Source organism: Ceratotherium simum, chromosome 7, assembly GCF_057802395.1.
Source record: "Ceratotherium simum simum isolate JZ-2026a chromosome 7, ASM5780239v1, whole genome shotgun sequence".
NCBI classification, from domain to species: Eukaryota; Metazoa; Chordata; class Mammalia; order Perissodactyla; family Rhinocerotidae; genus Ceratotherium; species Ceratotherium simum.
This window is the reverse complement of record NC_141906.1, coordinates 54,047,612-54,062,502: the sequence shown is the minus strand read 5'-3', so window position 1 is coordinate 54,062,502 and position 14,891 is coordinate 54,047,612. Positions and strand designations below refer to the sequence as shown.

The 14,891-nt window shown below is 39.9% G+C and overlaps 1 protein-coding gene across 1 annotated transcript in view; it reads left to right on the top strand.

Moving 5' to 3' along the window:
* The first annotated feature begins 1,898 nt into the window (after positions 1-1,898).
* Positions 1,899-14,891, top strand: part of TRPC6 (transient receptor potential cation channel subfamily C member 6) — a 126,731-nt gene continuing 113,738 nt past the window's right edge. Inside the window, exon 1 of the mRNA XM_004427410.3 lies at positions 1,899-2,189. Coding sequence (XP_004427467.1) covers positions 2,020-2,189 — 170 coding nt within the window. The 5' untranslated portion in view covers positions 1,899-2,019. The remainder of the gene's footprint in view (positions 2,190-14,891) is intronic.

Below are 14,891 nucleotides of genomic sequence, written 5' to 3'. Positions count from 1 at the left end.
GAAGTGTTTCCTATACTTGACGTTCTCAAACAGATTACCTTAACACTATTTAAATTAAACATTTATTAACTAATTCATTCAAGCACCAGAGCTGTTGAGTTCTTACAGATAACAATTGCCACAAACAAACAAATTTCAAGCAGAGAATCTTATTGCTATGTATAATTACTAGGAAATAATATGAATTTTAAATCATGGTTCCATATATTGAGAGACCAAAAAAGGAGATTCTTACATCAGGAATAACATACTTCAGAATGATCGTGGTTGGTTTTTCAAGGTAAATTTTCTTTTAGTGGCCAAGAATGTTTTCTTACTTTTTTTCTGGACTTCATCTATCCATCTATTCATTCATTCCACATACCTGTACGAAATACAGACCTAGGCCCTCAGGATACAGTGGTTTGTGTTCTCTCTGAGCTTTATTTCTTGGTATACTGGCAAAGTCGAAAGCTCTAAATTTGTGACCTCTTTTCCCCTCTATCAAGTTGATTGCTTTTGCTCACACCTCCAACATCCATTTCATTGTCTACCTGTTCATGGGAAGCAAAGGTACCTTTACTGATAGAATTTCAGACAATCTGGCGTTCTTCAGTCCAGCTGCAATGGGCTTCTTGTCTTTTCATGTCTGGCTCCTTGCCCTCTCCATGTCCATTTAACTAGCACCTCCTTGGAAATGCCTCTCGAAACCACCTAATCTTAAGTAGTCAGTCTGCCAGTTACTATCACATCAATCTGTCTTATTTTCACTGTAGCCTTTCTCTCTGATACTTTCACATTCGCTTGTTTAATCTCTGTCTCCCTCTCTTCCATGAAAGCTCTGTGAAGGCACATGGGAGCCTTATGTGGCTAGTTTGCCTCTGAATCCTAAAATGGTGCTTGGCACACAGTTGGCATTGATTAAATATTTGTTGAATGAATGAATGGATTCCTAATTGACTACTGCTTGAACTACTACAGATACTGATTCATCCTTTTTGAGAAGTTTTTACTTCTCATGTATATGAAGATTAAATCAGAATTTAAAACAGTCAAAATTAAACACAGTTCCAAAATGTGGGAAACATCTGGCAGAGAAATAATTTTGGTACGTGCAGTGATGGAACGAAAGTTTTTCTCTGAAGTAAGCAGGTTGTTGGCCTCTATCGGTATCATCGGAAAACGCTTGCCTATTTTTGTTGGTTCGCTCAGGAATTGGGAACATCTGGCATTGGGAACATAGAACGCTGTTCATTTTAAAGCGAAGCGTTGTAATAACTTTGGGGGCTGGGAATGGGAGAGAAAATGCCCTAGGAAAATGAAGGCAGTCTGGAGAAAGGAGAGACTCGTCTCTCTTTTAAAAAACAGGTTTCCTTGGTTCTTCAATTACTTAAGGGAAGCTTCCTAGAAAGTTCTTAATTTGTGTATTTGTATGACTTCTAAATAAGCAGACCCTTAGGGCAAAAAAAAAAAAAAAGAAAGTGCGTGTGTGACTCCGCCTAGTTTAGGTTCATCCCGGCCCGGAAAGTTGTGGCTACAGGACAGCCTTTGACTGCTGCTTTCTAGAACGTCGTTCCGATCCCTTTAAAGGTGGGGATCATGACGAGGATGCGGGGGAGAAGGCGGGAGCGGAGGGCCAGAGAGTGTCGGTTGACATAGTAACTCTTCAGCTCGGTCTCCCTTGCTCTCCGCTCTCAGGCTCCGCTGCCACCGCCGCCCCGCCTGCGCTTGCTCGGCCAGGAAGCCTCGGCCGCCTCCTCGCGGGGTCCCCTCGGCCCAACACGCTCAGGTCAAGGTCCCCTTTGTGATCCCCCCACCCCTCCACCAAGTGGTGACTTCTCCCCAGGCCAGCGTGGGAGCCGCTCGCGGAGCTCACACAGGCGGGCGTCCGCACCCCCTGTCTCACCCTCGTCCTTCGGGGACCAGCCTGCCCCGGGCCAGTCCAGCGGGTGACGCGGACCCCTCCGCACCGGGTCCCCACTGGAACTGCCAAAGCGCCTCTCCCAGGAGCGGGACCTTGGCCAGTCGGGGGTTCCCGCCATGAACCAGAGCCCGGCGTTCGGGCCCCGGAGGGGCGGCTCTCCCCGGGTAGCGGCCGGAGGCGGCGCGCGACGCAACGAGAGCCAGGACTATCTGCTCATGGACTCGGAGCTGGGAGACGACGGCTGCCCGCAGCCCCCGCTGCCTCCCTACGGCTACTACCCCTGCTTGTAAGTGCGGGCGCCGCGGCCGGGCTGGGCGCAGGCTGCGCGGTTGGAGGCTGTGCGCTTGCAGAAGGGTACGAGCCAGGTCCGCGCGCGCGCCTGAACACGCGTGTGTCCCTCCAAGGGCCGCGCGAGCCTGGGCTGGGACCCGAGTGAGCGGAGGGGCGCGCGCGGGTCTAGCTTTGCTCCTGGTGAGCAGATACAGGTATGTTTGTCCACCAGAGTGAGACCGCGGGGTACCAACATCACTACAGGTGATCAGGTGCCTGGTCAGTTTCTTTAGTCTGGACGTCACTTGCGCCTTCAAAGAGACCCAGTGTTGCTGCGCCAAACGCATGCTCTGGATAGGGGACTGATTCAAATTTGCGCCCCCATGACTCAGCCTACATGGGAGAGATGACTACACCTCTAAGGGTCCTTGGCGCTGCCTCGGTGCGCCCAGGGAACTCGGGGACCCGCGCGCCCGGCCATCTATATGCTTTGCCTGCCTTAGCCCTTCAGGTGGCGCGCACAGGTCCTCCGGCTACCAGACAGCGGGAAAGTTCGAAGATGTGTGTGGGAGGGAGTGGATTTGCCTCCGGAACATCCTCTCCCCCGCCTCTGGGTCACCGCGGCAAGTCAGGGAAATAGAACTTCTAGGTTTCCCCACCCGCGCGAAGCTTTTTACCAAGGGCATCCAGCGGAGACGAGCCTGTTAAGGGCGCAGGCTGAGAGACTGTGAACTGTAGAAGCGACGGGGTCGAGGTCATTTGTAGTCGACTCGGAGTAACGACAGAGATTTTATTTAAGAATCTCGAGTTTGGGGGTGGGGGCGGGCAGAGGGCGGAATGGGGGAGAAGTCTCCCCTCCCCCACACGCCTGGGACCACACGTGCAGCTGGCAGATAGCATTTCTGCCTCTTTGCCCCTTTACTTGATTAGGTAGTCTGGTTTCCTGACACGTCACATCCATCTGCCTGCGGTTTCCCGAGGAAAGCAGTTCTCAGTAGCAGTTCTGTAAGCAGCTCTAGAGGTGGGGGGGGGGGGTTTCCGCCCCCACGGGGTCCTGGCAGACGTTCGTGGGGTGCGCCTTCTGATCGTTGGTCAGGGCTGCCCAGAATCAAGGCCTGCTGTGGTCCTCTTTCGCAGCAAGAGGTGAGCCCCAAGATCTGGTGCGTCTAATTTCCCCCCAAGAGGAAAAGAAACAAGTTGGAACCCGTTCCATTAATCTATGTGCTGTACAATTTGACAGCATTTACTATTGCTTATCTTTTTTCCCTTTTTAAAAAATTAAGATATATTTCACATACCATAAAATTCACCCATTTAAGTTGCACAGTTCAGTGGTGTTTAATATATCCACAAAATTGTAAAACCATTACCACTATCTAATTCCATGAAATTTTAATCACCCCCCAAAGAAATCTTGTACTTGACCTTAAATTAGGAAACATTTCTATGTCTTGTAGTTCAAAGCTTCTCAAACTTTAATGGGCATATGAATTACCTGGCGATCTTGTTAAAATGCAGATTCGGCTTCAGTAGGACCTAGGTGCAGCCCAAGATTCTGGGTTTCTAGCAATGTCTGAGATGATGTGGAGGCTGCTAGTCCATGGACCACACTCTGAGTAGCAAAGAGATATATGCCAAGAAAAAAATATAGAAAGAAAAATGTCAGGGACTCACCTGGTGGCACAGCGCGTAAGTTTGTGGGCTCCGCTTCTGCAGCCTGGGGTTCAGCAGGTTCGGATCCAGGCGCGGACCTCTGCGCTGCTTATGAAGCCATGCTGTGGCGGCGTCCCACATGTAAAGTGGAGGAAGACGGGCACGGGTGTTAGCCCAGGGCCAGTCTTCCTCAGCCAAAAAGAGGATTGGTGACAGATGTCAGCTCAGGGCTAATCTCCCTCAAAAATAAATAAATAAGTCAATCCTGGATATTCTGAATAAGGCTGTTTTCAAATTTGGTTTGAGGGTGTACGTTTAAAACATAGAAGGACTTTGTTATTGGCTTAGACTTGAGATCTACTAAGCCTGAGGGTTGTATGTTTGTTGATGCTACCTGCCGCTAAGTTTAGCGACGTGAAAAAGCCGAGCTGCTTTTTAAAAATTAGACCCTCCCACACACAAAATCTCTTCTTTCTTATTTTTATCATCTGATCATTCTATAACCACTTGTAACTGTGTCTGTGGGACAAATAATTTGATTTTGTAAACTTGTGGTTATATATTAGTAGTGAGAGACACTAAATAAATAATTCCAAGTTGTCCCGAAAAGTTTCTACAATGCTTTCTCCAAATATGATTTACTACCTTATTGATTTGTCTAGTTCTTTACATTATCTATTATTTAGAGAATATGTATTTTTTCGCTTAGTTCGGGGATCTCAGACCACTCTTTCTGGACAGACCTGAGCAGCAGAGAGATGAACAGAAATATTTTAATGTGCTTCAATTCGTAATGAGCACCCGCTGTGTCGTGTCAGAGGTACTATAATAAATTTAAGAGTGAGCCATGTTCCAGAATACGAGTTTGGTCTTGTCTGAATCTATTTCCAAAAGGTTCTATAGTTACTTTTCATCACTATTTATTCTGGCAAGGTTTTTATTTTTTCCAGTTGAATAATCAAGTAACTGAAAAATTTTAACCAATAAACAACAGTACTTCACACCTATGATGTCTGAGAAAGAGCTGAAGAAAATACTTCCCGCTGGTACAGAGTACAAATAAGCCCTTCCATATGTTTTTGACTTGTGATTTAAACAATTTCATATATTTTCCCAGAGTGGGAAATTTTTTGTTAAAGTGGAAATTACTAGTACACTTTAGATATGAGTATTGCTATTTTCTCAAATCACTGAGATTGTTCCCCTTTATAAGATCACAAATTTTTGCAAATTGTCATTTCTGTGGGATAAATTCTATGACTCTTGCTAAAAAATTCAGTTTTGTAGTTCATTTATGTAGAAAGATTTTTACATATATTTATGAGGCTTTTACTACTGAAAATTGTGGCAAAATATCTTGTTTGAGAACAGGTACGTATTCTCAGACCTTAATAGTGTAAGCAGTAACATTTTGAAATAGTATTTAGAAGAAAAAGACTCAAATTCCCTCTTTTTCCAACTTTTAATTGGAAATCAATTGATATGCTCAATTGTGATCAATTTGTAATGGTGATTAGCAAGAAATGGTCCATGTTCTGCCAGGATGCCAGGAGGTATATCAGAGTTTCTTCATTTAGAACTTAAAAATACGTCTCTAGTTTATCACTTCTGAACATGGGGAAGAAGTCAGGACATAAAAAAATAATGTCAAAGGTTTCTGATTCTCAAGATCTGATACACAGTCCAACCAAACTTTCTGCTTGGGAGGCCTAATTGATTACATAATTATGAATAATGAAATAATAAACTGTAAACTAAAGCTGTGGCAATATAGTAGACTAAGATAATCTAAAAAATTTATGATGACAAACATCTAGCAAAACCAGATAAAATGTGCCAAAAGTAGAGAAGTTAAAAGCCAGAGTATAGACTTGTGAACTGATGCTGTGGCTGCCCCAGGTATTATGGATCTGAGTGACCAAGGAAGTTGGAGTCTAATGTCCATAAGAGGCAGAGAGAAGCTAAGACCTTGGCCCCAGATGAGGCAGAGAGTTGGAACTGACATCCCTGCCCCTGCATAAAACCAGGACCCTTATTTTAATGAAAAATTAGGCTAGAAAAATATGCCACCAGCACAGAGTGAGAACAAGAAACTTTATTAGTAAGAGGAAAAGAAATCTTCCCCTAAGAATTTCATTCTTTGAGCCTGCATGTCATGTGAGTTTTTGTTTTTGCTTTTGTTTCTTACACTACCTAGCTGACCTAGAAATCATCAAGCTGAAAAATACCCCTGGGGCTCCTACAAGAGTAAAACTCAAATCTGTTCTGAAAGTATAGTATCAACCACCTAGACTGCCAAGGATTTTCAAGAAAACAGCAAGCCCTGCCAAAGAAATGCTCACTATAATGCATAACAAAACACACAAGGAAACAATCAACCAAGAATGAGAGTCAGCAGATGATACAATCCATGAGGGAGAATCAGCGTAAGTCATAACAGCAGTATTGGATCCTTAAGAACTGGAGATAATATAACAACATGAAAGAGAAAATAAAATGAGTATGTATAAAATATTAACAATATATCAGAAGAAATCAAACCCTAAGAAAGGAATGACATTTAAAAAAAACAAATAGAAAATCTATAAATGAAAATATGATTTTGTAATAAAAAACTCAAGGGAAGGGTTAAAATGCAGATTAGCCGTAGTATAATTGATGATAACACTCAGAATGCAGAGACATAAAGAAATAGAAAATATAAACCTTATTGAGTCATGGAACAATAAGATAGGAGTTCCAGAGGGAGAAAATACAGAGAATGGGGAGAGGCAACATTTGAGATAATGGGTGATGATTTTCCAGAAATGGTGAAGTCTGGTGTTTATGAAGTACAACAATATCAGTGTAATACAGAAAAATAAACCAATTTAAACATATCATATTGAAATTGCAGAACACTAAGGATAAGAGGAAATATTAAAAATGAACCAAAATATAAGAAATTTGAATAAGATTTAAATTTAAAACTACATGCACTCAAAATGTCTCTTAATACCTAGATGATATAATGTATAGCTTTGAAAAACTATGGTTCTTCTTTTACATAAAGGCATTGTTCACTCTCTAGTTATTAATGTAATGTGTTATAAAAAGTTGGTGCTCCATTGCTGATAGGAACTCTTTAGACATGGATATGAACAAAAAGGGATTCCTGTTTAAAGGGTGATTTATCATTAAATCACCGTCTTGGAGAAACCCAGAGAGATTCTTAATTTTATCCTTTATTTCATGTGACAAAAACAAAAATGACATTTTTTGGGTCATGGGTCCTTTAAAATTTTTACTGAGTTCAGGATGGTTTTGGATGAAACCCATCTGTGAACCCTAGGACCCAGGACAAAAATGACTTTTTTTGGGGTCATGGATCCTTTAAAATTTTTACTGAGTTCAGGATGGTTTTGGATGAAACCCATCTGTGAACCCTAGGACCCAGATGTTGAATCCTGATTTAAGAGAGGCAACCTAATGTCGGAGACCACAGATAAATAAAATCCCCCAAACACAGCCTTCTTTTCTCTAGGCAAAATAAAATGTATCTGGAACACATTTATGTATAAATAAGGGAATGAAAAATTCCGACTGCAGGCTAGAAATTGTGACATTAATTGCTGATAGGGCACCCTACACTCTTGAAGAAGTTTAAGATTGAAGGCCTGTAAGTCATATTAAATTTTTATATGCTTGTTATCTCTCCCTCATTTTTACCTCCATATGTCTGATAAATAGGTCTAGTTAAACATCTGTTATGGTCTTTTACACTTTTTTGTTCACGTATCTCTTTCCCTTTACCAGACTATAAGCCTCTAGAGGGGGAGCTATACTTCGTCCCTCTACACTTAGCATAGTGTCTAGCAAAGAAAAAGCACTAATTAATTTGTTCCTCAACAAAGACAAGATCATTTCCTCAATGTTTATTCTAACAAAGGGTAAACTGATTCCAGCCCCTTTCATAAAATAGCACCTCAGTCCTCTAAGTTAGAAGAGTGAATGTCCACATCGAAGCAGACACCCATATCTTATATTCCAGCTGCCTGTCCACGGAGATTCCCCTTCTTCTGGGAACCTGTCACTAATCACTACTGTCACTACCAGGCTGCTCTCCTTTTAGCTCTCTAGCCCCAGGTTCTTCTTCAAGTTCCCTCTGAGATGAAGTTACACCTTTATCAGCACCTGTCAAATGCTCAGGGATAACGGAAGAGAATGAATACAGAGAGAAACTCCTGGCTGGCTATAACTGCTCTTCTAGCTCCTTCATGGAGTCTCCTAACAACTGACCCCTGCCTAGCCCCAAGGTTCATCCTTGGGATGGCAGAGAGCATTCTTCCCTCCGCTTCTCAGACCAGCCTCAAACAGTGTTGTCCCTTAATAGTCAGTCCTGGCCTAGACAGATGAAGGAGCCCCCTACTCCGACTTTATCCAGTGTAAGATATGCCTTTCAAACTCTGTTTCTTTTTCTAGGATCTCCTTCTTCCCTAGATCATTGACATTAGGTATTTCCACTCCTTAAAGCAAAGACCCCACCACTTATCCACAGAGTAAGTTCACTCTCTGACTCCAAAGGGGCATCACATCAGAACATGACTATCTGGCAGCAGTATAAGGGATTTCCACATAAAATCAGGGGACTCATTTCCTTATAAGAACATACTTATCAAATGATAAATAAAATCAATCAAAGTGAGCAGGTGTGATATCCTGATTTCTTATACATACATAGTGGTTTAGAATTCAGAGAGAATCCTAGTATCTATTATGTTCTTTGAATTAGCGTCTATAGCCATAAAGCAAAGACTTGGCCCTTGGTTAAGGGTTTGCAGTTACAAGCTACTCCCAGGAGAAAAGCAAGTATAAAAATCACCTTTCGATCTGCTTCCCCTTCTTCAGTTAGGAATCAACATCTCCTCCAGCCACTTGGACTAATGGTAGGTCTCTTTTAATTGACCACTTTGGGGGTCTGTGTTCTGCATGACAGAAATCACCTATTTTGTTTCCAAACCTCCTCTGGCTTGAAGTAATCAACATCAGCTGATAACAAATTATTATCATGAAACATCTTTTTTTAGGGAGTCAACATTGTAGGTTGTGGAGTTTTTGCCAGATGTGCTGAAATACCTACATTTGTTTACCTCTAGGAGGACATTGTATATTTTTTTCCTCTAGACAGTTATGTTCCTAGAGTTATAAGAAGTAACTTCATAAGCCAATTCATCTTTGCCTCTTAGAGAGTAAATTATAAAAGGAAAACATTTTCTTGAGTCCGTTCTTGTTTTTCTCCCTCTTTCATAAAAAATGCTAAATATAATTGGATCCAGTTGGATAAAATTACCATCTGTGATTGCTCTTTGTTTAAGAATCTTCTGCTTACTTTCAGTACATGCAGAAGTTCTCATCTATATGCCAAATTTCAATTAAACTTTGGCATCTAAAATTTGGTATGCTGTTCAAGACTCTTAAGCCATTGGAATTGATTGCATCACGTTTCTTATAGAATGTCTGTTTGGAGCAGCATATAGAAATGAGTCTCACAGATACCCAAACGACATATATGATTGCGACATAACTGTTCTCTACCTAATTCAGGTACTCAGCCAGGACAGAGAGGAGAAATGATGTTAGCTAGAGTTATTTACACTTCAATGCAAGTTGCTGTTTCTGTAGAGGACTAATCTAAAATATTTACATATATTTGGGGGGACTAACATTTTTTGAATACTTACACTGTAGCTGTAGCAGGTCTTTTTCTAGCTGTCGTACAAATGTAAGCAATGTTCAGAAAATTACACAGCTGGTAAGTTGTCAAGTGGACAAAAACCAATGCATCTTAGGTAGTGCAGGCTGGAATGCATGGACAGAAGGGCTGGCAGAAAGTCCCCTACTCTTTCAGCATCCCATATAATCATGCTTGTGCCTGGCACAGCTGGATGCATGGTGGGATGTGCTCTTGAAGAGCACACTCATCATTCCTTCTCTTTTCTTTTCATAGTTACTTGAGAAGCCACAGGTTGGCTCTGATCTACTGAAGCAAAATTCTTGTGCTGTGCTCATTATATCTAAGTTATACTCTGGGTGAGGGGAGAAGACAGGAAGAAGGTTTATGAATAGCAGTAATAAGTGTGTTTAACCTCCATCTTCTCTTTCCATTGAAATCTTAACCACCTTTGAAGGCCAAGCTTTATATTCCTCTTCTTCTTTCACTAATTCATTAACCTATTTATTCATTCTTCTCTGATGTGAGTATGTCCAGTAGTAATAAAAATAATAGCTAGATTTATTAGGGACTTCTATGTGCTAGGACCTACTCTATAGGTATTTATAGGTATTATAAATATGCTTTATAGGTATTAACTCATTTATTACTTCAAACAAACCTATGGGGTATGCACTTTTATAATCCTCATTTTACTGTTAAGAAAGAAAAAAAATGCCACAGCAAAGAGAGGTTAAGTGACTTGCCAAAGATTACACAGCTAGTAGTTGACAGAAATGGGAAGAAAGAAAGGCAGGTGCAGAAGATTCTCTTTTCTCTCTTATCTCGATAAACAATGAAATTAGGTTTGGGAAACTGCCAATCTTTGTCGCCAAAGGAAGATTATGAATGTACCAAACTAAGTAATCAGTAGATTACTTACTAATTTTACCAAATGGTCTACAAACTGATGATGACCCTTTAAAGATTCCGAAAGGTGAAGCTTTCTTTTACTCTTCATTTCTCTCTATCCTGTGGATGAAATTGCTTCCATGCTATAATGCTGGTTGTATCAGAAAACCTGACCTGACTCAAATGGTAGTGTGAAACTGGAGATTTCATTGTAGGATATGCATAATTTTTAAAGCATTTTACATGGTGTTCATCTAAAAGTGTATATTGCCAGAAATCAATTACAGTGTGGATAGTCATGGTAAGATCGATTGCCTATTCAGGGGAGATTTCATGTTTCAATTGCAGCAGCTCTGGTTTAGTGCACAAAGAGCATTTTGTCCTGGCATGTAGTGAGCCAGCACAAAACCCTCGCACAAACTTGGAAGAGTTCTCTCCGTGGGAATTACTAACAAAATTATCTTGAGAGTTATAATAAGAATTGGAAATGATGAAGTGACATGACTTCTAAAACTCTTTAAAAAATTTTTTAGGCAGTTAAACTGATATAGATAAAACTCATTTTTTATTGTTACTATGTTAAGCTCCTTGAAACAGAATTTGGCATTGAATAGATTGAAGGGTGACAGTGATGGCTCTGAAAAGCTGATCCCTGGGCAGTGTGAGAATCCTACTATGCAGGAAAATGTTTTCTGTTAAGACCCCTTTTCTTGGAAGGGCATTCAGGGCCACCCGCTGTATTCCATCTTGAAGGATGCGTTGATTTCTTTCAACAAATATTTGTTTAACCTCCTTTGCTGTGCCAAGCTTCGTATCTGGGAACCATGAACACCACATTTCATCGAGTCTAAGGTTCTATCAACTGTAACTTGCACCCATATTTTATATACCTTCAAAAAACAAGCAAAAAAAAGTACTATCAATTACAGTATACCTTAGATTTTTATTTTATACCTATTGAAACAGCTCTTTTTACTTAATTAGACATAGATTTGGGTCATATATAACTGTTATGCACATATGAAAAAAGATCTAAACAAAATAAATTCAACAAGTGTATTCCTAAAGCTCCTTCACACTCAGAGATGAAGTTTTCTGAGTCACTTTTCAACTCAGAATTTTCAATGCCCCACGTTTTTCCACACAATATTGTCCTCCGTGAAAAAAAGAACATTGGTGATGCAGCATTTCTTTAAAGAATCCATGATAGACCAAAATCTTTTGGTGCTAGGCAAGTAAACTGACTTTGCAATTATATAGAGCTAGCCTATTTTGACTACCAGTTTTTGAATGTGGCTAAACAAACCTGATTTACCACTGTTCCTCATGTATGCCCTCTCCTCCCCAAAACACACGCACACACACACACGTTTGTTTCTTAGGCTTGAAAAGAATGCTTTGCTGTGGTTTCCAGGATTTACTTTTGAGCCACTGTCTTCCATTCTGAAACTTTGGATGCCATTGCTTTTTTGTGTCTGTGTGTGAGGAAGATTAGCCCTGAGCTAACATCCATTGCCAATCCTCCTCTTTTTGCTGAGGAAGATTGGCTCTGGGCTAACATCTGTGCCCGTCTTCCTCTACTTTATATGGGACGCCACCACAGCATGGCTTGACAAGCGGTGCATTGGTCCACGTCCGGGATCTGAACCTGCAAACCCCGGGCCACCGAAGCGGAGCACACAAAATCGCTGCGCCACCAGGCTGGTCCCTGGATGCCATTGCTTTTAATGCTTATACATGCACTGGCAGTGAAAACTAGGTCATGATAATGACTGACACCTGACTGGCAGCAATTGCAAGAAGGCTTAGACGAGAAGACATATTCTATTCCAGAGAGGTTAAAAGGGGAGAAATATGTGTCCTAGAATCAATGAAATATGGTGCTTGGTGTGCTACAGTTAGGGTAAATGAGAGAGAAAATGAGACATGAAAGATTACAAGGCAAACGACGTCCTTTACGATCCGTCGAGAATTTGAGGTTGGTTTGAACTTTATTCCTAGCTGACTTTAAAACAGATAAAACCATGACTGTCTTTTGCATTATTTATATTAGCTTATTTGATCCTTATAGCAAACTTGTGTGTGGTAGGTTATATTATTTCCACTTGTAAATGAAGAAACAGAAATTCAGATAGATAAAGTAGCTTGCCTAAGACTGTGGCTCTCAAGCATCTGAGCCAGTACTTGAGCTCATATTTGGCTGTGTACTTGAGCTCTTGTTTGTTTGCTTTTGACCTACACTGTCTGTACTTCTTCCCCCCAGTGGAATGGCAGCTCCTTGAGGGCAGGGATCTAGTCTGTAAACAGTGACTAGCATTTGATAGGGACTCAATAAATGTTTGTTGGATGAATGAATCAATGTCTCTCTTATACAAAGTGAATTCAGTGGATTGGCCTTATCTTTAAAATTATTTTCTCTCTGGGCCTCATATGGTATTGCTAAACTTTGCCTTTAGGGTACCATGTTTTCGTCTTAGCCTTTTCAGAAACACTACGATATTGGAGTTTTATATTCTTGCAGCTTAGGTCACTTAATGAATTCTAACAGCTGTGTGGTATATGCTTGATCCATAAAATGGTGCTTGTTAAATATTTTAAAATAATCCTACAAACATGAAAATTTGAATATAAACTATTTCTTTTTTTACGTCATGTTGATAGAACATCCATGGGGATTTATCTTTTTTTGATTTTACTAAAATGGCATGAGGAAAGGTACTTGAATTTTTATTTAATTTAAGTTTAAAGAATTTGTGAAAACTGAACTTCCTTAGACCGAAGCTCATTACATCCAGGAAAGTCTTAAATACTTAAATGAAATAATCTAACTTAAAATCAAGAAAGTGAGAAAAGAAAGGGTAAGTGAAAATGGTCTAAAAGTTGCATATTATTGATCATGTAACTTTGATTTGGACCAAGTTGTGCCTGGGCAAAACTTACAGCCAAAGATATTTAGTTGATTTTCATTGTAATCTGTCTTCTAGAAATTAGATCAATTATTTTCAAATTGTATTACAATCCTCCTTAAACCCAGAGGCACTTAGAAATTATCTTCATTCTCCTTACATGCAAGAGTCTGATATCCCTTCACTAGAAAATTACAGTGAGAAATATTACTAAAGGGAGAGTGTTGCACATTAAGTGATGTAAATAGAGAAAATATTAGCAGCCCTTTGTCTAAATATGTACACCAGCTAATGGGGATTAAAAAATGTTTTAATCAATGGTTTGCAAAGCTGGCTATATATCAGAATCATCTGAATGATTCTAAAAATTATAGGTTCCCTAAGAATCACGAGAGTCCAAATAAATCGGAATTTCTAGGAGTATGGCCTAGGAATAAAATTTTTAAAAAAATTTCCCAGATGATTCTAAGATATAGCCAGTTTGGGAAACCTACTGTTTCAGCTGCTTTAGATTCACTGTGAAAACCAGAGTTAGGAACTAAACCTAATTTCAATCAAGAAAACCATTACTGTGTATTCATCCAAGAAGAAAAATATGAGATTAAAAAGTTCATTTTTCTACCTAGGAGCCAATGATAAGATGTTATCAGTTAAATTGGGAAATAGTGTAGTTAATTCAGCAAATTCTTATCAAACACCTATTATATACATGATGCTATTCTTGATATAGTTTATCAAGAATATGGTGGGTCTATATGTTATGCTTGTTAAGATGTCAGGAGAGTAATGTACTGTTTTATGAGAAAGTATATGAGAAAAACTACCTTTCTGGTTTGTTTTGTAAATAACAACATGATGCAATAATTTTATATTAAAACTAAAGGACAAAGGAATTTGTTTGAATTTTATTTTTATCTTAATGTTGACCCTCTTTCTGATTTGGATTATCTATAATTTTATTAAATATGGGGGGAATTTGTCCTTTTTCAAATCACCCAAGATTTTATGGGGTGAAGTTTCCCCAAAGCATGAAAATTTTGCTATTAAATAAGCTTATTATCACTTAACTGGGTTTCTTTTTCTGAATATTATGAGGTTTTGAAAAATGTTTTTGAAATTCTGCCTCTGACAATATAGTGGAATAGGTAACCTTGGCAGTACTCCTATTACAAAATAACTAGATGTGCATAAAACATAATATATATTTCTGTGTTTGTAGGAAGTAAGGGAAATCCCCAACCCAAACCCTGTATGTACACATGGAACACAAACATGCACAAGTCGTAGGCTGCTATCAGAGCAGCAGTGAACAGTGAGCTTTCTTGAAAGGCAAAATTCCTTAAATCAAGTGCTGATATCAGCATTGTGGTCAGGAGATTTGGCCTTGAACCTGAGATTCCTCAGTTAATCCTGGATTTATTTCTCTACAAATTGGTAATCTTTGATTGTGAGCGTATATTTAATTTATCTTAAATGTATAAGAAAACAGCCATCATGAGTGGGAGTCAGTAAAAATAGCAAGGAAGATATAAAACCCCCAAAGACTTCAATATAAGGA